A 22929-nucleotide genomic window follows, 5' to 3' on the forward strand; every position below is an offset into this window, starting at 1 on the left:
AAGCGAGAGCTGGAACAGTTCAGACTGAGCTGGGGAAGGGCAGAAATAGAAGCAGAGACTGAAAAGCTCTGTCCCTCCTGCAGGAGTGACCCCTACACCCCTCTGCCATTAAAACTGGGCTGGGTGGGGAGGGAAGGAGGAGCTGCTACCACAGCTTGATTGCATATCACATGTTATCCTCCAGGTAAATCCCCTCCTCCTGCAGCCCGGAGATAAGGAGATGCCCTGGGATTCCCATGCACAGGAATTTTATTTTCAGCGAGATTCAAATCCCTCTGGAGATGTGCACAAGTTATTGCAGTTTGAATGTCTTGTAGGGGGGGAAAAAAGGACAAAAAAGGAAAAATAATCAGGAAGAAAAGGAAAACTCTGCCTGCTGATCTGAGAGGTTTAAGGTGTAGGGCAGATGTTGTATCCCTACGGACAGCAGTGCAGCACCAGCACCCTCCAAGGGATCCTTGGGAACAAGGAGCAGACACACAGAGCAATTACTTCCTAATCTAAATGTAGCCAACACCTTTTCATGGACACTCAATGCAAACCCAGCTTTGACCCCTGCTCCATCCTAAAAAACACCTTCAGACAGGGCAGGCTGCGAGTCCAGCTCCTTCCACACAGCTTTGCCAGCTTAGCAATACACACAGGACAATCAAGCTTGGAAAGAAAAACAACCAAAAACCTCTCTGGGAAAAATAACCCGGCTTAAGACTGCCTAACTCTTAACCACAGCCCTATTAGGAGCCGCCACTGTGGCCTGGGCCATATTAAAAATGTGCTGCTCTGCCCCAGCTCCCAAACAGAGCTGGGGTAGGGGCAGGCTGGGTGGTTCAGCCAGACCAAAGGAGCTCTGCCAGTGCAGACACTTCTCCGGGGATATATCTGCATCTCTATTTTTGCCGAAACAAACGGTGTCAGCAAATAAAGCCTTTCCCAAGCCCTCATTCCCCGTAGCTGTTCGGGCATGGGCGAAGGGTGAACCAGCCTGATGGCTTTCAAAGTGGAATCCGATCGTGGAGGAGGGGGGAGCTCGGCTTGGCTGGGAGCATCACCTGGAGCGTTCTGGGATTTGGGTGCCTGAGCCCCTCTGGAGGCTGCAGGGAGGTGAAATATCCAAAATGCCCGGGGAGGGGGTGGTGGCAGCCACCAGGGAAGTGTCTCAGCAAAGAGGAGAGTGTGTGGAGCCTGGGCAGCCCCCCTGGGGGCTGTGTCTTCTCCTAAAATCATTAAAGTTGGAAAAGACCTCCAAGACAAAGGCTGGGGTTAAAGCTGAGCACAGCTCTGCTAGCAGCTTGTTACAGAGGGGCCTCAAAGCTGCTGAGGGACCCCAAAACTGAACAGATGTTGTACAGGGGTGAAAAAACCCCCTCCCACCTGTGCTGGGCTCCTTTCCCTGCAAAGAGACTCCTTAAAGCTCCGGCCTTTCTGACAGCACGAGGGGATGGTTTGGGGGAGTTGAAGTGCTGCGTGCACCCACAGCTCCAAATCCAGCCTGGGAGCGATGCCACTGGCTCTGACAGAGGGCACAGTATCGATCTGGGGAATCTTCTCATGAAGAAAGAGTCGCCCACAAGCCCGGCAGATGGGTGGATGGGTGGATTGGAGCCTGCGGGGGACGCGTCCCCAAGAGACACCAACACAAGCACACCCAGAGCAGGTGCTCCGACCAGTCCTCACACCCCGAGCCAAGACCACGAGCCTCCCTCCTCCCCTCGTGGCCAGGGCTCCCCAGCCCACTCAGGCTGGCCACAGAGGCATCCCAGAGCCGTGGAGAGGTTGGGATACAGCTGAGGAGCAAAGGCTTTGCCCACCCGTGCCCCTGACACTGGCTGAGGTGGTGCCATTGCTGCACCTTGCCCTGCAGGCCTGACTGCGAGCCCACGGGCACTCAGGGCTTGTGGAGGGGCTACCAGCCCTCAGGTGTCCCCTGAACAGCAGGGCTCCCACAGGGCCATCCCAGGGAATGAGCCCGGCACAGACTGATGGATGCATCCTCCCCTCCAGCAGAGCGTTTTGTGCCGCACAAAGCCCAGGACAAAAGTCACTAACGGGGTGCGTGGCCCCTGTGTCCCCAAATCCCGCTGCCAGGACGGGGCTGTCGGGGTCTGGCTGCCAGCACCCTGCTCCAGTTCCAGCATCACCCACCGATGTGCTCCTGCCCCTGTGCTGAGCCCAGGCAGCTCGGGCAGGGTGAGCCGGGGCTCAGCACGGCTCCAGGGGATTTGGCAGGGATTGCTCTGATTCCAGGGGGCTGCTCGGAGGGGGCGTGAGAGCCCCTGAGCTGCACCTCTGGATCAGACCCCTGGAAGGAGTTCCTGAGTATCGCTGTTCATTCATTCCTGACTCAACCCAGCCTCCCTCAGCTCCCTCATTCATTTCTCCCTCCTTTTCCTCTTTGTCGCCAACTTTTCTCCTTTCAGCCCGTGTCCCATCTCTCTCTCACACACCTCCCTCCACCCTTGCCGCATCCCTCCGTGGATTTATCCCTTCTCCCTCCTCCCGGCTTCATCCCAATGACAGGACGCACAGGTCAGGCACTAAACACTCATTTTCCAGGCACCCGAGAGCCCTTTGCGCTCTCCCTGAGCCCCGCTGGGGCTGGCAGAGGCAGCGCTGCTCCCACATTGTGGGCACGGCTTGGCAGCCCCCGAAACAGATCAGGGCAGCATCCATCACCCGGCAGGAATGCGGGCACTTCACCAGGCGCCCCAGCGGGAGAGAAGAGGAGGGAAAGGAGCGGGGAAAGGTCACGGCAATCAGAGCAAGCCCCATTTCCTGGCCGAGCCCACGGCCCCGGCTCCGCGGTGCGCTCCGTGCCCTTTACCTGCGTGCACGGACTCCAGGTTCACCATCCTGCCGGCGGGGGGAAATCCGCGGTGTGCCCAGCCTCCTGCCGTCAGCCCCAGGTTGCCAGGGGCTGCCAGTTTGCCCTCCCTCCTCTGCCACCCGCTGCCTCTCGAAGCGGCCGTGGGTCCGCTGCCGAAGGGACCTAGAGCTCCATTGCCTGTTGCCATGCAGGGCCAGGTGAGCATGCGGCGCGGTGCCACGCCTCGCCCCACCTCCGGCTCCCTCGGGTGCCCTGACACCCAGCAGCTTGGCGTCAGGCCCATGCAAACGCTGCCATTTGCATATTAGTAACTCGGGAATGGATGAGTCCCTGCAGCGCTGCCAGGCTGCGGGGTGGGGTGGGAAGGAGGGCAGGAAGGAAGGCGCAGCGCTCTGCCCGCCCTCGGCCCCGCTCGGGCAGCACCCGCAGCACCTGCCCCGAAGCCCCGCTGTCCCCCCTTTCGGCCCTGAGCACCCCCGGCCGGCCAGCACCCCCAGGAAAGGTGTTGGGGTGAAGGATGGACGCGTTTGGGTCACCCCGATAACCCTCGTGGCCCTGGGGCTGTGTCCTCTCCGCCTGGGTGCGGACCGAACCTCGGTGCGGAGCGAAACAGCGCCAAAAGGAAAGTGAAAAGCATCCAAGGAACCTGTCTTGGCTGGCGACAAAGAGCAGGGTCAGGGCTAGCACACGGACACCCTGCTCCACCTCTGTCCCCTAAGGAGAGAAGTGACAGCCAGCCTCTTCCTCCTCATGCCTGCTGTTCCAAGCTGCAGTATTTACCAACTTCCAGGGAAGCCAGGCAAGAAAAAAATCCCCTAACGCTGGCTTCTGCAGAAAGCAGCCAGAGGCCAGAGCCTCAGCCCACGCTCCGTGCTGTGACAGGGACCGAGCCACCCCGACGGAGCGGGCTGCTGCTCCCTGTCCCTGCCATGTGCCACCCTGGTGACCCCAGCAGCCCTGGGGACACCCGTGTGACAGGGCCGAGCTCCAGCGCCGCTCCGAGCCCTGCTGAAAGCGTTAACGCTCAATTAGTAGCTGCCAGGTACGAGCTATCACACATTCATCTCTCCCTGGGTAATTCACGTTCCAGGGCTCTCGGCTTTCCCACATGCCGCTCTCCCTCCCTGGAAAGACAGGTTTCTCCGAAGGGATGGGTGGGCGGGCAGGATCTCCAGCCTCACCTCCAACCCAGTCCGGAGCGCTGGGGCTGGAGCTGCCCGCGGCATGGGCAGGGGGGACATCCCCGGGACATGGCAGGAGAGGGCGGAGGAGCTCAAGGAAACTCATAAAAGGAAAAAGTGGAGGGAAGCTGAGGGTTCCCGGGTCAGACTGACATTTATTTCCAGGGAAGGGGAGATTTCAGCCTTCAGGAAGCGGTGAGGTGGCACCAGCACCGGGTGCTTGGCACGGGCAGCTCCCGTGGAGCTCCTGGAGGGGCTGGACTCCTGCCCGTCCAGCCACTCAGGCCCTGAGCCCTGCGGCGTTCCTGGGCAGCTGCCGCCCTCTTTTCGAGTGTTTTTCTCTGGGTTTTCCCCATCCTGAAGGCTGACGTGATCAGATGCCTTCACTGCGTCAAACGGGAATTTATTTGCTGGTGGCTCCCAGCCAGCTTGAGAGGCTGGCGACCACGGGAGCTCTCCTTCCCCCACATTAGAGCACCTTTTGTTCACCAAGCAGGAGTTTCTCTGCTCTCTCTGCTCCTCCTGGCACGTTTCCCGTACTCCAGAGCCGACCAGGAAGGCGGCTCTGCCGGGTGGCATCTCCAGCCGGACAGGAATCCCGGGCATCCTCTGGGCAGGGATGTTGTCCCGGCCACGGGCAGGGCACCAGTGCCCTCTCCTGGCCCCAGACACAGCTGGGAATGGCTTTTTTCTGGCTGTTATTTTGTGCTCAATGAACCAGCGGGAAAAATTGAATATTTAGGGGGTTTTCTCACCAAATAGCTGCGCCAGCCAAGCCCATTCCCGTGGGTGTCCTGAGCTTTGGTGATAGGCAGGAGAGAACACTTTTGAAAAACAGGGGATGGATGAGAGCATCACCACTTCTTTCTGCTGTGAAAATGAGATTATCAGGCAAGGCAGGATTGGTTTTACTCTGATCACTGCTAAAATCACTCCCAGACACCACCAAACGCGCTGTTTTGGGTTTTTTTGGACTCTCCTCCCTCACTGCAGGCACCGCGCTCTTCCTCTCCAGCTGCCGAGATTCGTTCCCCTCTTGGAGGGAGATGATCTCTGCAGGCAGCACCTGATTTACGGGAGACGGCCCTGGAATGGGACCTGGTAGGACAAACTGCAGGGAGACGCTACAAAAATCCCCAACGTTCTCCTCCGGCAGGGCTGGGGACGTGGTGTGGTCCTGCAGGGATGGGCTGGACCGCGAGCATCCCTGTCCCGACATCCCGACATCATCCCGACATCATCCTGACATCATCCCGACATCATCCCGACATCCCGAGCCCGGGCGGGCACAGCCGCGCTCCGCCAGCACCCACTGCTGGAGGCCGGGGAACTGCACCGGCCACCGGCCACTCCAGAACCTCGGAATTACGAACTAAACCCGTGGAGGGTCTCTGGGATGTGTCCAGAGCGAGCCCCTGGCCATCCCAACATCCCTGTGCAGGCGGCAGCACAGGGAATGGGCTGCAGGCCCTGGGATCCAGCCCCATCCTGCTCACAGCCCACCTGCCCCAGAGCTGGGTTTAACCCCAGTAACGGGAACAAAAACCCACCGTGTCCCGCTGCAGCAGGAGCCGGGACAGCCGAGAACAAACCCCCGTTCCCCCTTCCCCGGAAAAGGGTGAATTGTTGGTGGGCGATGCGGAGAAATGCTGGAAGTGCTCGCCCCATCCCTGCATTCCCCACACTAGAGGGAATCAGAGCTCCACGTTCCTCCCTCCAGCAGCCACCGGCAGCTCTGGGCTGGCCCCAAAGTGCTGTCCTCACCAGCTGGAGCTGCACGGGAATTCAGCAGGAATATTTTACCGCACTCAGGGACCACTGGGCGAGAGGAGCAGCCCCCAGCCCCTGCTTGTAGTGATGGGTTTATCCACCACAGCTCCAGCTCAAAGCTCCCACAACTGCCTGGGATGAGCCAAACCTGTCTCTCCACAGAGGGGCTGGAAGGATGGGGTGTCTGAGGTGCAGCTTCACATTGCTGAGTCAAAAATTCCTGGATGTTCTCCCCAAATCCATGGCTCTTCACCAGGGGCAGGTTTGAGACTTACCCATAAAGGAACAAACCTGAATTCACACACAGAGTACCAGGCACAGAGAAACTTTTAGGCCAAGGATGCTTTAAAAAATCAGTTTATTTTACCTTACAAATGATAAATAATTTGTTTAAAAAAAAATTCATTTCAAGTGTGTTTTACTTCATGTTCCAATATTAAAATACCTTTCCCTTCTCCCCCCACCCCCTTAAGTGATTGATACAAAAATAATTGTGACCAAATTATTTTTTTTTCCTCTTTCACAAAAATTCCTGTATTTTAGGCAAAAAGGCACATTGTGAAGGCTTTTCACCAGGAGGCACAGGAGGTTCCTAAAGACCCCAAGAGCTTCTCTCCCCTCTGTGCTTGTCTTAATTTGAGTGGAAGAGGACACAGAACCAAGCAGCACTTCCAGTGCTTTTTGTCTGATCCCTCCAGGAATATTCCAGAGCCAAGGACAACTTCAGTGTCATCCTTCTTTAACATATGGGGGGAACCAAGGCACAGCAAAGCAGTACAGTTATTTAAGAGCTTCTTGTGAATAGCTGGCAGAGCAGGACGTAAAACTGGACGTGGATGTAGAATCCTGTCTTCTTCAAAACCCACCTGGCATCCTCCTCTCCCCCTGTAACCACAGGGTCAGGCTGGTAGTCACGAGTCTCTAGATGTTTCTTTCTTAGTGGAACAGTCACAAGACCAACACAAAAAGTTGGGCCTTCACTAGTCTAGATAGGGATTAATTCAAGCCCTAATTACCAGCCCTTTAGGGGCACAGGATGCTGGGCTATATCCCCCAGTGTATCTTCCATGGGGGATATAACAGCCAGTCAGGCACTAGGAAAAGCTACAGGCAGGCTCTTGCTTTGGGTGGGCTTCAAACCTTCCTTGTTCAGGGGGTGTGGTCCCAAAATTCAGCTGTTTCCCCGTGGTTGTGTCACCAGGAGGTGGTGAAGGCAGCAAAGGGGGTTCTTCAGTGGCAGACATGTTTGGCAACCCAGGTCAGCAAGATCCTTGCCCTGCCCGCTCAACTCGAGGCAGGGAAGCGCCCCTTTGAGCTCCAGAGCAGGGCAGCACGCCCCTTTCCCTGTGCTTCACCCCAAAACCTGCATCTCCTGCTCCAGGGAGCCAGAGCATCATCACCCAGCCAGCTGAGCCTGCTTGTCACAGCACGGGGCAGCGTCACAGGAGGAAAGGCACACACACAGAGCACAAGGCACCACTGTGAACAGCATTCCTTCTTCGGAGCAGCCAGCTCCCTGCCGGGGCAGAGGAGCCACCCCTGGGAAGTCTGGCCTGGCTCTAGGTTTCCTCATCCCAGAGGCAGAGCTGCTTTTGAGGCACGTAGTAGTCGAAGGTGTAGCCCTTCTGGCAGCTGCGGATGCCGCACTTGTAGGAGGACACCTTGCCGCCGGCGTCGCGGCTCCTGCAGTACTTGAGCATGCAGGGGTACCACTCGATGCTCAGTGAGTAGCTGCAGATGCAGGGCTTCCAGCGGTCCAGGCACAGCCGGCAGCGCTGCAGCTCCGGCAGGTCCGAGCCCTGCGGCAGCACCTCGAACATGGAGCCGTCCACCCCTGCGGGAGCAAGCACAGACACAGCTTGGTACCAAGGGAAGATGAAGGAGAGAGCCACCAAAAGCGTCCCCACACGGCCCCCAGGCTGAGGAGGAGGCTGGACAGAGCTTTTCCAGGGGCTGTCGGTGCTCAAATCTGAACGGGAACCGCAGGAGAAATACAAAAGCCCAAGGAAAACAAGGTCCAGCAGAGCCCTGTGGCAGCACCTCAAACGTGGAGCTGCCCACTCCTGTGGGAACAAGCACAGACAGCTCAGGGTGGAGCAGCCAGAGGGGAGAGCCACCAAAGCCAGCAATGCTATCCCCACACAGCCCCCAGCTGAGGAACAGGCTGGACAGAGGCTTCCAAGGATTTAAATCTGAATTGGGAAACACAGGAGAACAAAAGGAAAGCAAGGTCCAGCACCTCAAGCAGACATCCCTCAGGGTGCTGCCATGAGATAAAGCCAAAGGAAACAGCCACCAAAGCCAGCTCTGGTATCTCTGCACAGTTCCCAGGTCAAGGAGGAGGTTGGACAGAGCATCTCCAGGGACTTAAACCTGAATAGGAGCCACAGGAGAACAAAAGACCCTGAGGGAGAGTAAGCCAGAAGACACAAAGCCAACATCTTTCCTCTGGGCGGTGGAGCAAGTGAAAGGTTAAATCCCAAATTAGGTTCACTGGGGGAGCGCCAGCAGCAGGAGAGAGATCTGCTAACACACACTGCTGCAGGGTGACACACGTGCCTCAGAGGCAAAACAGTCGGTGCTGATCCCCAGAAAGCTGGCAGGAGCCATCCCAGCACCGTGCCAGCCCTTTGACAGGAGCAGGGAACTCACCTTTCTCCAGCCAGAACTTGACATCCTCCTCACGGGTGTAAATGGCCTCCCTGGCCTCTGCACAGACATTGTGGATGTGGGAGCTCAGCTGGGCTGCCTTGCTGAAGTTCACAGCCACGTCCATGCTGAGATGCTCCAAACCTCGCACCTCCTCTGCCTGCCTCACTGTCCGGGGGTTTTTCTGCAGGGGAAATCATCAGAACTTCAATCCTGGGTGCATCTTATTCCTTACAGCACGTTGTGATGTGGTGCCAACAGCAGATGTGAGAACAGATGTGCACCTGCACCCTGCCTGGGTGAGAGGCACTTTAAAATAACCTGTTGATACTGAAACCACCACGTTTTACCACTGCCTGTGGTGGTTTCTCCATGTTTTGTCTTGATAAATGGTCCCAGATCAGTACTGGCTTCATTTGGGCCGGGACTTTCACAGCCACTCCTGACACAAATTAGGCTGAACTAAATCACGACACAAATGAGGCTCAACTAAATCTCAAGTGCTTTACTAGAACAGCATCAATACCGCTGATGAACTCAGTTTCACACCAAATCCCTCAAGCCAAGCAGGAGGGGTGGTCAGAGGTGGGTGGAAGAGCTGAGCAGGCAGGCAGCTGGCTGGGAATGGGAATCCAGGCAGGATAACTGAGAATTCCTGGCTGGATGGGAGGATGGATCCCGTACCTGCCGCAGCTTTGCCATGGACTCGCTGGGGATGATCTCGTTGCGGTGCAGCCGGGTCACAAAGCAGAGAGCCTGGAACTGGCTCTGGCCCCTCTCCAGCTCCCCGAGGATTAAGGCACGGAAAATCTTCACCTCCTGACAGAGAGAAAAATAACAAGAGTGAGAGCTGCAAATCTTTGGCATCAGTGAGGTGAATTGAGAGGTTGGGGTCAAAGAGAAAGGCTCCAGCCCAAAAACAAAGCCAAAGGTCTCATACTTGTGCTGCCTGAGCACAGGAGTGTGGTCCCAGCTCCTGGTGCCTGCAGAGAATGAAGGGTTTTTCACAGTCCCACTGTGGCAAGGACAAATTGCTGCCAGCTCACATCCCACATCCAACAGCTGAGGGTTTCTGTGCTTTCCCAAGAAGGGAAGCAGAGCTCCAAGGAGCCTCGTTTGGTTTTCTTGAGCAAATATCACACAGCCATTATCTTCATGCCTTACTGAGTAAGCAGCCCCAGATTTCCTCTGCTGCCTTCCCTCACTTGCTTCTTGACAAGTGGCATAGTGGAGAAAAAGTTACTCATCCCTGAAGGTGTGGAACAGAAGTGAAAATGAAATTGTTAAAGGCAGAAGGAGCCATTATGATCAGCTGCAGCTGACTTCCTTTTCTGTCCAGGTCACTAATTTTATATGACATGGATTGCAGTCCTTTCCAGAACCACCTTAGAAATCAGTCACAGTCACAGAATTCCTTGGTCAACAGCAAAGCCTCCCTGTGTCCTGCTCTGGCACCAAACCCTGAATTCTTGCAGGGATCAATCCCTGCCTCTGGCTTCTGGGGCAGATTCCTCTGTGGGAATCTGCCACCCCTCGGTGCCAGCCCATCCCACTCCAAGGGTTAAGCAGGACTGGAACAGGGAGAGCAATCCCAGCCTTTGGCACCTCCTGCAGCCAAACCTCTCCCCAGAGAGCTGGGCAGCTCCTGGTGGCAGGAGAGCAGCAGGCAGAGCTGGGCCACCCCTCTCCTCCTCAGCTGCTCCTTGTCTCTCTCTGCCCCAGAAAGGAACATTTCTCTTTCCCAGCTGAGCTTTCCTGAGCTCACAGAGCCCACTGCTTATTTCCTGCCTTCTCTTCCATGGCCAGAAGGAAAACAGGAATGCCATTCCGTGCACATCTGGACAGTTGCAAGAACAGCATTCCCACCCCCAGGATGGGAGAAATCATCTTGCTGGTGCAATTGTTGACTGCACAACGAGGAGCAGGGCAGGAAGGAGGCTTGAGAAAAAAGAGACTCCAAAAATTCTTGTGAAATTGCTATGGAATCATTACCTTTTTTTGAGAGAGAGAGAGATTTAATGGGGAGATGTCCCACCGAGGCACTGGCACCACTGGAACAACACACATTCCCCATCCACATTTGGTCCAGCTGCCTTCCAGCTTCCAACTGGGAGCTCCCACAGCATGCAGGGCCCATGGATGAGCAGACTAAAACCAGGAGCTGACTCTGGCATATTCCTCAGCTGTGGATTTAACTCTAATTCCCTTTGAACAGTCTGGGAAAAGCAAGCAGGGATAGCCACGTTTTGCATTCAGGCCGAAATCTCCTCCACAGGCAGGAGGAGATTAAAAACAGTGCAGCACTTCCCAGGTTGGAGGCAATTTTTGTAAAATGAGAACGTGCTGAGCAGCTGATTAATCCTCCTGATCCGTCTGTTTAAGAATTAGCCTTCAGCCAGCCGGCTCTTTCCTCCTCAGGGCTGATGCAGACAAGGAATTCACAACTCCCTGTGCCCAAACTCCAGGTGCCAGGGATTTCCAGAGCATTTGTTGACACCAAGGGAGATGTATTGAGACAGGCAGGAACGGGCTGGGTTGCCAGCACTGAAATAGATTTTAAAAAGCTGTTTTTTCAAGGATCTGGCTCCTGTAGCACGAGTTGTCCTGAGGGGAGAAATCCCACCTTTACCTCCGAGCAAAGCCAAAGCGGACCTTGCAGCGATCGCTCTGTCCTGAGCAAAATCAGATTCTTCTCTTCCCTGCTCTGTCCCAAATCCTTGCTTGGCTTTGACCCAGCTCTCCAGCAACCCCAGGTGGAGCAGGAACCAAACCATGCTGCTTAGAAAAGATTCCACAGGGCAAGAGGCACCAAAACTTCTCCCCTTCGGAGAGCACCTTCCCCTGCCCGGCCTCCTCACCTCCTTCCCGGCAGGAAAAGCAGTGGATCAGAGCCAAGGTGGGTACCCAGCCAAGGCAGCAAACAGCACCTTTACCTCTGGCTTCCTGCAGAATTTCCCAGCAGGGAACAAGTCCCAGCAGAGCAGAGCAGAGCGGGGACTCTCCAGATGAACTCAGGCTGGGGGCGTGGGGAATCCTCAGCCCTGAGTGGGAGCAGTGACAGCTGGGCTTTGGCTTTGGGTGACAAACACTCCAGGGAACAACCAGCCCTGCAGCAAGGCCACAGCAGCTCCTCATGGCAGCACAAAATCAGCGTTCCCAGCTCTCAAAATCCTGGGGCTGCCCGTCCCTACCAAAGGCATTTCCAAAGAGGAGCAGGGAAATCATCCAGCTTCTTCCCTCCTCACCCTGTCCTCAGCCAGAGGCTGTCATCTGGGGGGTGAGAGCAGCTCAGCCCCCCTGGCTGGGGTTTATTCCAGCAGGGATTTACAAGCCTGTGTGGTCCAGCTCCCAGCCCAGCAACGTTTCCACGTGGAGTGGAGCAAACCAGTTCCCAGGGAAATAAATCATTTCAGTGCCTTCCTCCCTGCAGCCCATTCAGCTCTCCTGCCAAATTTCTCTCCCCTAAGGACATCAGTGCTGCTGTGGGGACCCGGTTTTGTCTTTGCAGTGGCACAGGAGAATGTGCTGCTGGGGACATGGGGTGACACCAGCACTGCTGGGCCCAATTCTGCACACTGTCAGCAGCCTTTGCCCCAGGGAACGAGCACAGCTGGCCAGAATTCCATCAGTTTGCACAGCACAGGGAACTTGGTGTTGCATCCACACTGGAGGTCCAGCCAGCTGAGCTCCTCTGAATGGGTGGGGATTATAGTTTTTAACCCCTCTGTCTCTGGAAATGGCTGGGATGGAGAATTTGGCTGTGCTGCTTCTTATATTCGGGTATCTATAAAGGCAAATCAAGGATGTGCTGGGATAGGAGGAATAAAAAGCATTTTCTGAGCACTAAGTAAGTTTTAATGAATTTTAATGAGCCCTCCCAAAGACTCCTGAATGTCCCTCATTTCCTACTTTTGGTATCTGTTCAGAGAAGAATCTGCTGTCCAAACCACACAGATAAAATCTGGGGTCAGACGCTTTCCTGTGTCACCTGGTGATTTGTCACCTAACACGTGGCATGAGGAAATTCTGACACCACCCCCCCCCAAAACACCACACAATGTTTTATCCAGCTGTATCAACACTGAAAGGACTGGCAGTGCGAGGGTTAAAACACTACCCAGGCTTCCTGCCTTGTGTTTCCAAGCCCAACTTTTCCAGCAATCAAAAGGGAAGAGAAATTTCTCTCTATCTTTGTGCTGACCTTGAAATAAACCCACCCACTTTGTTCTCAGGCCGTGTTTAACAACTGGCAACATCTCTCCTTTCCGATCAGACACAACATTCAGGCTTGCTGAGCCCCCTCATTATTTTTTTTGCAATACATTTTATGCCTGAGCACCGAAAAAGAAGCGTTTTAATTCCCTTCTTTCAAACTGCAAGAAAAGAAAGGGTCACCCCTGCTCTGCCCAAGAAACACCGAGTCCCAGTTTGAACTGGCACTGAGCAGTTTGTGCTGCACCAAAGAGGAAATATAACCTGGTGTGCTCTGAGGACACAGCTCCCCCAGGTCCAGCTCTGGAGGGAAGGCAAGGATGGAAGAGCAATGAAAATCCCAGCCCTGTGGAAGCCCCAGGCACTGCTCAAGCCCCACCAGTGTCAGAGCAAAGCAACGAACAATGATCTCATTTAGCTCCTTTCTTCTCCAGCCCCTGGTCTGGCAACCACAAATTGCCAGCAGAGAAAAAAAAAATAATAAAAAAAATAGTAAATAAACCCCTGATTTTGGACAAACCCCCTGCAGTTTAAGCCAGAGGAGTGGAAAAATCATTTGTGGAAAAAACCCCAGCATCCTGGCCACATCATCAGGCTCAAGAGCAGCAGATCAACAACCCCAGCTGCTCTTGGGAACGCTCAGAACCCCACGACCTTCAGTGTTGTGTAATTTCGGGGAGAGGAGCAGCAGGGCAGAACAGGGAACTGTGTGGGTGCAGCTGGGGCAGGTCAGAGGGGGAAGCCCGGCCAGGCTGCTGCCTGCTCACACATTACTCACCTCACCACAAAGCCAGCTAGCTCCCTGCTCCTTTCTGCTTCCCTGGCTTCTCCCAGCTATTTTCCAGCAAATCCATGGAGCAGAGAGAGTCAGGCCCCAGCTGCCCTAAAACTCAGGATCGGGAATGCACTTCTGCAAGCCGGATGCTTGCAAAGCCCTCCAGGGACCATCACTTCCAGCAGGGGCTGTGGAGCTCAGGATTTAATCTATGGACTCAAAACACCTCCAGAGAACCCCAACCCAGAAGAAACTCAGCTCTAATAAGGATGGGAGGAGGAGAAGATGTAACACACACTCAGTCAGGTTTGTGGGTGAGCTCTGAGCTCTCAGGAAGAGCTGAAGCAAGTGGAAAATGCTGAAAAAAAATCACCAGCTCAGCACAGGTCCCAGGTTCCCAAAGGACCTGCCTAGAGTGAGTTTGGATTTCCCTCGCCTGGGAATGTGCAAGTTTGCAATTATTTAATGTTTTCTTTAATAGGAGTCACAGGGCTGCTTCCCTGCACGTGTGCCGGAGTATTTGAAACATGCCACCACTTCCAAAATCACCACGGCTTCTGCTGGCACCTCAGAGAGGAAAAGGGACATCTGAGGGGCTGGCTGGATGAGATTAAATGGGGAAGAGGCACCAGAACAATTCCTGGCAAAAAGGCTCCAAGGTTCACAGCAGGCTGGGACACAACACCTTCCCAGCTCATGGCTCTGGGCTTCCTCCTCTGCAAAGCAAAGTCCACCTGAGCAAACAGCCGGGATGAGGGGTTGGAATGAGATTACACCACCGTGCCACCCTGGGCAAACTGCTCTTCCCTGGGCAGCGGGAAGTTCCCTGCATCCAGCCAGGACTGGCGTCTCCATGCCCACGGGACTTGGGGGATTTTGGGGCTTCAGCTCAGCAGCATCAGCTCCCTGCACTGCGGGCAGTGTACAGCAGGGCTGGGGTCACTCAAACCCCACTGCCCCACAAACACACCCCACACGAGCCCCCAAAGCCAGCAGGAGCCCACCTAAGGGATTAACTGTACCCCACGGCATCCGAGAGAGCTATCCCAGAGCCACAGCAGAGCGTGGACACCCCCACACCGGAGCCAGGAGCCCGAAATCTCCCCAGCCCAGCCTCTCCTGCCCTGACCCTGCTCCGTGCCTGGCTGTGCTGAGCCTGCCACGCCAAACTGAGAGGAACTGGGCAAAACCGTGCTGCTCACAGCTCAGCCAGGAGCATCAGAGCTGCCTCAGCTGGGAAACTGCTGTCCAGCCCCGCTGGGATCCTGTAGCAGCTGTTTCCAGCGTGGAGGCACAGGTGGGACACCGGTGGGGACAGCCAGCCTGGTGAGCTGTCCTGGAGCTGTGCCGGAGAGCTCGGGAAAAGCCCCGGACGGTGCGAGAGGATGGATGGACTTTTCCTTGTGCATTCCTTCCATGCCTCTGAAATCTGGCTCCAGGACCCCCGGTAAGGATTCTCCAGCTTCCGAGTTGGGATGGACTCGGGTCTGGAAGGAGGACGGGAAGGATCGCCATCCTCAGCGCTCACCCCACACGTACAGAGTGCACAAAGAGCCCTGACCAGACCCTCCCGCGAGGTGCCAGGGGCCAGCGCTCCCATCCCGCAGCCTTCACCCTCCTCCAGCCCCGCCGGGAATCGCCGCGGGACCCCGCGGCACCGGGGGATGCTCTCGTTCCTATCCGAAACCCCCGGAGATGCTCTCCCAGTCCCGTTCCTATCCGAAACCCCCGGAGATGCTCTCCCAGTCCCGTTCCTATCCGAAACCCCCGGAGATGCTCTCCCAGTCCCGCTCCTATCCGAAGCCCCCGGGAACGCTCTCCTTGCTCCATCCATGCCCAAACCCCCGGGGATGCTCTTCCCGCTCCGTACCGGTCTGAACACTCCGGGGATGCTCTCCCCAGCTCGCTCCCTGCCCGAACCCCCGGGGATGCTCTCCCCCGCCCCGTACCTGTCTGAAATCCGCCGTCAGCGTGACGAGGGCGCCGTCGGCCGCCCTTAGCTCCAGGCTGACGCAGTCGGCCCCGCTGTCGGCCTGCAGGCTCTCTTCCGTCACCTGCCCGCCGGGCAGCCGCACCCGCACCCGCAGCTCTGCCCGCGCCGCGGGGCCGGGCAGCGGGGCCAGCGCCAGCCACAGCAGCGCGGGCAGCGCCGGCAGCCGCGGCCCCGGGCCGCGCATCCCCCCGAGCCCCGGGCTCAGGGCAGGGCGCGCATGGGGCGGGGGGCGCGGGCGGAGCGCGGAAGGCGGCGGGGGAAGGCGGCCCCGCCGCGCCCCCGGCCCCGCGGGGGTGGCTCGCTCGCCCGGCTCATTCAGAGCCCGCTCGCTCCGTCCCTCCCTCCCTCCCCGCGCCGGCTCTGCCCGCGCCCCCCGCCCGTCACTTCCCCCCTGGACCCGGGACGGCCCCGCCGAGCAGCGCCCGCCCCGTCGTTAAAGGAACAGCGCCGGGACGGGCGGGGAGCGGCGAGCGGCGGCCGAGCCCTGGCTGTATGCATGGATCCATCATCCCGAGCCCCGGCTGTGTGCATGGATCCATCATCCCGAGCCCCGGCTGTGTGCATGGATCCATCACCCAGAGCCCCGGCTGTGTGCATGGATCCATCATCCCGAGCCCTGGCTGTGTGCATGGATCCATCATCCCGAGCCCTGGCTGTGTGCATGGATCCATCACCCAGAGCCCCGGCTGTGTGCATGGATCCATCACCCAGAGCCCTGAACCCACGGATCCATAATCCAGAGCTCTGGCTGTGTATGTGGATCCATCATCCAGAGCCCCAGCCCCGTGGATCCATCATCCAGAGCCCCAGCCCCGTGGATCCATCATCCAGAACCCCACCCCACACACACAGATCCATCTCCTGCAGCCTGGAGAGAGGTTCTGTTCCTGCCTGCTCCGTGGCTCTCCCTCATTCCTGCTGTGCTTTTTGCCCTGGGTCTCCAGCTGGCTGCAAAGTTCAGCTGGAAAGGAGAAGGGAGGGCAGCGTTCAGGCAAAGCCCATCTCAAATCATGGAATCATGGAATGGTTTGGGTTGGAAGGAGCCTTAAAGACCACATGAAGTTCCACCCTCATCTTAAGGACACCTTCCAGTAGCCCAGGTTGCTCAGAGCTCCATCCAAGCCAGCCTTGAACACCTCCAGGGATGGGCCAGCCACAATGAAATACACTCAGAGTTTTCTGAACGTGTTCTTGCTGCGAATCAGATGATATTGATGTGATTCCTCAGGCTTCCAGTGCCAGAGGTCCAGTGTGAGCCACTCTGGAGGCATCCCTGCCTCTGAGGATGTAACTGGGACACCTTCAAAGCCTCTCTCCCAGAAATGAGGGACCTGTGTTACCTCAGAGCCTGCAGCTCACTCTCCAAACACCCCCAATCTGCCCTTCACCTTCCCGGTTCTGTGATCATTTCCAGATGGGCAGATGCTGCTGAAGGGCCCCTTTGATTTCAAAAGGTCTCTGCAAACACAAAGGTCACTGTGGCAGCAGGATCAGGGCCTCAGAGAAAGAGCTTTGTGAGGAGGAGCACAGAAATAAATGGAAACAACCATTTAAAGCCACGCTTCCAGGCAGGGAGATCACTCTTGTCCAAATAGTGCTTTTTGTGTGACCTCACACAAGCTTTAACCCTAAATTTTCACAGCTCCCCTCAAGCAAAATTGACTCCTTGAAATGTTTCTCAGGACAACAGCAGGGCTAAAAATAGGAGAAGGAAAAGTTAAGAGGCAGAAACAAGGGAGGAAAGCAAAGGCTCAGCTCGGATACAAAAAGAGAGGGAGGGCCCACAAGGTAGGAAGGCACAGAAAGATCCTCATGACAAAAGCTGCAAAAGGAGAAGGCCCCACTCACACACTGAATTTATTCAGAGGAGATTATGCAAAAAAACAGGAGGATCCCAGCAGGGGCTGGAGGGAAGAGCACAAAAAACCCTTAGAGGGCTTCCAGTCCAGAGTGTTCTCATCCCAAATCTGGACTGCACATCCCTGTGGCACCGGGGTTAACTCAGGTTTTATCTGAGCCCTGGATCCTGGGGTGTGAGAGGTGATTCGGGACCGTCCCTCTCTGTGCTGCTGCAGCCAAGCTGCCTGGGAGTACGTGCTGTTCTTTTCCTCCTGGTAGCTCCTAGAGCAGAGGAAATCAGCAGTTTGGCTCAGGGAGCTCTTCCCGAGGCTCAGCAGCTTGCCAGGAATGCTGGAATGCTCCTGCAGATTGCGATTCTGACCTGGGAACGGTGGGTTTGATCTCAGTCCCAGAAATGAATGGACACACAGATAAGAAATACAGCAAGGGGATTAAAAATACTGCCAGGCAACAGAATTAAGGAGCAAGAAGCAGTTTGGGAGAAGAAAAACAATCAGGGAGCACAGGAGGGACAGCTTTGCTGAGATTTGAAAGGGACTGGAGGCTGCCAAGGGACAGAGTGGTCAGCAGGTGATGGTGAAGAGAATTCCTGAAGAACAAGTGCAGCTCCAAGACTTTGGGACAGTTCTGAGTGGCCAAACCAATGCTTTACTGATGTCCAGCAGCTTTTTTACCTTTCTTGTTTGCTGCCGTGGGGCAGCTGCAGGGATGGAACCTTTTCTGAAGCCCAGGGAAGGTGAAACATTCCCCACAGCTCAATGTACCCCTTGCAGGATCAGTCTGACCGAGTGTTAATGATCTGGGCTAAGATTTTCTGGTATGTGAGCACATTGCAGCTTTTTGCCGGGAGAAAACTTCCATTAAAATACCTCAGCCATGAGGTTAAGGGGAAAAAATGTGCTGCTAAAATCCCAGCTGAGCTTTGTTGTGAAGTTCCAGTGCGTGGGAGCAGGGAAGTGCAGTCTGACACAGGGCTTGCCTTGGTGCCTCTGTCATCCCTGGGGAAAACCAAAATCTTCTTCACCTCTGCCTCTTCCTCACCTCAGAGCTTTGCTCACAGAGGCTCCGTGTCACGCTGGCACCTTGGGAAACCACAAAGGGATCAATGCCCACTAAGAATGGGCTCAAAGACTTGCTCAGAGCCCTTTCAAGCAAGGGAAAAACAGAGTGTGAGAGGTGAAAGATCCTTCCCTGCTTGCAAATTTTCCAGGCAAACCAAAATGTTTGTAGCCACCTCGTATTCACCGCTTGCCACGCACTTGCTGTTGTGTGAATGCTGCCAGGGGTGATGCAGAAATACCTGCAGCATCTTCTCCCTCCACCCATTCCAGGAATGCCTCTGACCTGTGTGCTGTTGTACCCCTCCACAAAATAAAATAAAAATAAAAATAAATAAAACAAAATAAAATAAATCATTCTTTCCCCTCTTAATCCAAATCTCTTTCATGCAGTCAGGATGCCCAACATCCTGAGCACAGGAGCTTTTAAGAGCAAAGAAAGTGAAGGCCCTTTCCCTTTGCTGTTTCACCCCAAAGTGAGTAATCAGCCATTAACATCCAGAGGCCATTAACATCCAAATTTCCCCTCCCGTGGAGGAGAGAGCAATAATTACTGCCACTTTCTCAGCAGCTTACAGTAAAGCTCTGTGGCTGGTTTGCTTTATTACGAGCATGAAACCAAAGTATCCCAACCACCACAACAGCACATCAAAGGAGGAGGATGTTTGTTGTGAACCAGCTGCTTATTCTGAGAAGTAATCTGTGTGACTCCGGGCTGGGGGAGGCTGAAAAATGGGGAAGAAAAAGGCAAAAATGCCTCTGCCGTGCCCTGCCCTGCCCGTTTGGGGTGGCTGCAGGGGGATCTTGGGCAGCCCCACAGCTCTGCCAGCTCACAGCTGATCTCAGCTCTGCTGCAGCACAAACAGCTCCAGCCCTCTGGTTCCCCTCAGAGTGCTCAATCAACCACCTCACTGCTTCCCCAGAAGCTCCAGATCCTCCAAACTTCCTCTGCCTCTTCGCAAAGGCCTCTTTGCCATTCCAGGCTGCCTTTGCCTTGGGCATCCTGGGCAGAAATTCCGGGCAGGAGCTCCCCTGGCTCTCAGGGAAGGGACACATCTGGGCAGGAGCTCTGTGCTGTACCCTAAGAGCCACAACGAGACTTAAACACCCAGCCTAAACACTCCCCCTGCGAGGTGATTAATTAGGCTGTGTCTAATGAGCTGTGCACAGCACCCAGGCTTGGTCAGGGCATGGAGGAGAGGGATGGAGCAGCACCAAAGCTGCTGCACCCACCCGGTTTGGCAGTGCCAGATGTTTAACATCGGGTTCTGCTCGCTCAGAACACACCAGGAGCGCCCACAAACCTGGGAAGCATCAAAATCCTGGCCCTGCTGGAGCTGGGAAGCAGGATGGAGATGAATGGAAGGGTTTTGCCTGTGGATCACCACGGTTTTGTGTCCCCTGCCCTGGCCCCAGCAGGTTTATTTCCCTGCCCGCACTGAGGAGAGCTCAATTGCAGCACTCTGGGACCTGCTTGCACAGATGGAGCTCAGGGCAGGAATGTGAAGCCAAGGTGGAGAAAACCCAGACTTTTGGTTGTGCTCAGCCGTTGTCCAGAACAGCCTGAAAGATCCAAAGTCTCCCAAATGAAAATCCACCAAGGACAAGCTTGTACTGCCTGCTCAGTGCCCCAATTTCCCTTTTTGTTTACTCTGGTGCTAATCCCAACTCAAGTTGCTGTAACTGAGGTCAGGGGTCAGACCCAAACGTTCTGCCTCGAGCTCTTTAATCTCCCACCCTTCATTTTTGGTGCCAAGCCACTTTTAAAGCTACATGAAAGAACCATCAGTGCTTTCTGAAGGATTCAATCAGGGCAAGTATTTTGGGGAGCTGAACACACAAAACCCAGCTATTTGCTATTGTTCCCAGCACTACAGAACTAAAAGAGCTCAGGGAGAGTTAATTGGATTTTTTTTTCACTCTCCTGGTCCCCCAACTTGTAGACTAAATCCCAGCTATTATCAGGAATATTACTAGCAAGGACCTATGGCTTGATCTGAAGCCCTGGGAAAGGATTTGTGTTGTGGTTTTCGGTGGAGATCTTACTGTAGCAGAAAGGAATCAGGCTGCGAGTCACTCCTCATTAATTAAAAGCGATTCCGCATCCCTTCGGAGTGCTCCCTGCTGCCCCTCCTCAATGCCCTCCTTTCCTTGGCAATTACATAAACCAAGCTTCTGAATGGGGGTGAAAAACAGCTTTAGTGGCTTAGAACAATGCCCAGCATCTTCTGGCTCTGACCTGGTTACCACCCTATTCTCTGTCCTGGGCAATTAAGGGGTTGAGCGGTGCAGCAGCCTGGTGTAATTAAACGAGCAGGCCCCGGTGGCAGAGCACTGGGAAGTTGATTGAGGGCTTTAAAGCTGCTGCAGATGCTTGTCCAGAGATGCTGTCCTGATTAGACACACGTTAATTGGGATTCCACCCTCAGTGATGCAGCTGTGGGGAGGGTGGGAAGGGCAGGAGGGGATGGGCAGCAGTGGGGGAAGTTCTTGGGGTGAACAGGAGGAGTTCTGCCCCTTTTCTCCTGGATCAAGGAATGAGAAGGGGCTCAAGAGCACAAGCCTGGTATTACCTGGTTCAGGTGGAAGAGGGAAGTGCCACAAAGTAATAATTCTGAAGCCACACCACACAGTGCAGGTGAGGATCCCTCACAGGGCTCCCAGAGCCCCAAGAGAGAAATCTGAACTGCTGCCTTTTCTTAGGAAGGCCATGGGAGCTGGAAGGATCATGTGGAAGGGTCTGCCAGGAGACACTTCAGAATTCCCACTGATGGTGTGGATTTGGGAAGTACAAGGAAATGATTGGAAAAATCTCCCTCATGGTCAGCACTCCTCCTTACACGAGTAAAAGCTCCCCTGTGGATGCACTGGAGATTTGGGCAGGTGCCCCTTTTGCTCCCCTGTCCTCTGCTGAGGGCAGAATTTGTACCTGAAGAGCTGAATTCCCATTCCCTTTGTGTTTTATTTTCCTGCTCCCGCCCTTTTCTGTCCTGCTCACACAGCCCTGCTCCGTCCCTTAACATCTGGATCCAACTTCCAGCAGCAGGATCTCTGCAGCACATTCCTCCCCTCCCTCCTGCCTCTGTCCTGTTCACAGAGGGAGGAAACACAAAGAGGGGGAGGTCAGAGAGAGAAAAAGGAGGACAGGGCATGATGAAGACGTTGGGAGATGAAATAATTTTTTCTTTTCCTTTCCTGGGCTCGGCTCTTGGCCTGTGTGGCTCTCAAATGCTGCAGAAATACAGGAATGCCATTCAAACCCACTGAAAAAAGTCTTTCTGAAACTGCCCCCATCCCTGGAAGTGTTCAAAGCCAGGGTTTGGAGCAGCCTGATTTAGTGGAAATGTTCCTGCTCATGGGACAAAATGAGTTTTCATGTCCCTTGCAACCCAAACCGTTCTGGGATCCTACGAGAGCTGCGCTCAGGGGGCAGAGGGAAATCCTTCCAGCCATTTCCAGGGATGGAAAGGGTTTGGAATGCTCTGCAGGTGTCTCCCATAGCTCAGCCCCACAGCTGGGTGAGTGGAAACCCCTGGGCACACACAGAAAGCTCCGTGCTGTACTTTGGGAATGAAGCAATCAGGGAGGTCAGCGCTAATTAAAGTCCATCAGCTCGTGCCCTCAGCGTGTTTGGAGATAAAAACGAGCGAGGTCTGGGAGCAGCAGCTGCTCTGAGCCCTGGATCACATATTCCCATGAAAGGAACCAAATATCCTGCTGGGAACATCTGAAATAACAGCCCCCAGGGACAGGGGAAGGAGCTTTCGTGTCTCTTCCAACCCAAACCATTCCAGGAATAAAAGTGGTGCCTCTCCAAGTGTCCCTCCACTCCTGAGGAATCCAGGCTGGGAGATGCTCTCCAGCACATCCCTGCTGCTGCTGGCCTGGGAGAGGTTAATTTAAACCAGAATGATTCCTGTGGGAATTAAAAGGGGGAAAAAAAAAATCTCCAAGTGGTGAATTTTTAATTGGGAGGCTGACCAAAGAGCAGATAAAGTGATGCCAGTGTGGAGTTAATATCCTTTAAAACAAAAAGGATGTGAATTTTCTGTGCAAGGCAAGCCTGGTGTGAGAGATATTATAAATCTCAGTGAAGCCCTCAAATTCTAAAAGGATATAAATCTAATTAAAGTGATATAAATCTAACAGGAGAAATACACTGTAAATCCAGCCAAAATGATATCCATCTAAGGAAAGCAATGCAAATGCACCAGAAACACCATAAATAAAATCAAAGCAATATAGAAGATGTAACGGAAGCAATCTGAACCCTAAATCAAGTGCTATAAATACAGCAGGATGATCTAAAACTAATTAAAGTGATTTATAAAATGGACATTTGGAGAAGAATCACGGCCCACAGAAGAGGAGAGGAGCAGGAGAGGGGGATCAGGAGAGGTTTATGAGCAATAAAAACACAAAGAATCAACCAAGGTTAATGAGGTGCTGTGCTCCAGCTGCAGGAAGGGGCAGGGAAACTCCTCTTCCCCAAAACTCTGAATCCCATTTTATTGTGACCCACATTTCCCAGGACAAGGCAGCGAAATGGGGATGGTTTTGTGGGGTAAATGGTGAAAATAATGCCAGGGGAGCCACAGGATCTTCCA

General features: G+C 54.8%; 2 protein-coding genes across 2 annotated transcripts in view; both read right to left on the reverse strand.

The window, feature by feature from the left end:
* Window positions 1-3029, reverse strand: part of POU2F3 (POU class 2 homeobox 3) — a 37789-nt gene extending 34760 nt beyond the window's left edge. Inside the window, exon 1 of the mRNA XM_058857049.1 lies at window positions 2822-3029. Coding sequence (XP_058713032.1) covers window positions 2822-3029 — 208 coding nt within the window. The remainder of the gene's footprint in view (window positions 1-2821) is intronic.
* Window positions 3030-6116: 3087 nt separating this feature from the next.
* Window positions 6117-15734, reverse strand: OAF (out at first homolog). Its single transcript, XM_058857050.1, has 4 exons — window positions 15361-15734; window positions 9109-9243; window positions 8428-8608; window positions 6117-7609 (listed from the first exon to the last, which is right to left on the reverse strand). Exons 1-4 carry the CDS (start codon window positions 15586-15588, stop codon window positions 7335-7337), a joined length of 819 nt encoding a protein of 272 aa, XP_058713033.1. The 5' UTR covers window positions 15589-15734; the 3' UTR covers window positions 6117-7334.
* Window positions 15735-22929: the final 7195 nt, after the last annotated feature.

Source organism: Poecile atricapillus, chromosome 25, assembly GCF_030490865.1.
Source record: "Poecile atricapillus isolate bPoeAtr1 chromosome 25, bPoeAtr1.hap1, whole genome shotgun sequence".
Lineage (NCBI taxonomy): Eukaryota > Metazoa > Chordata > Aves > Passeriformes > Paridae > Poecile > Poecile atricapillus.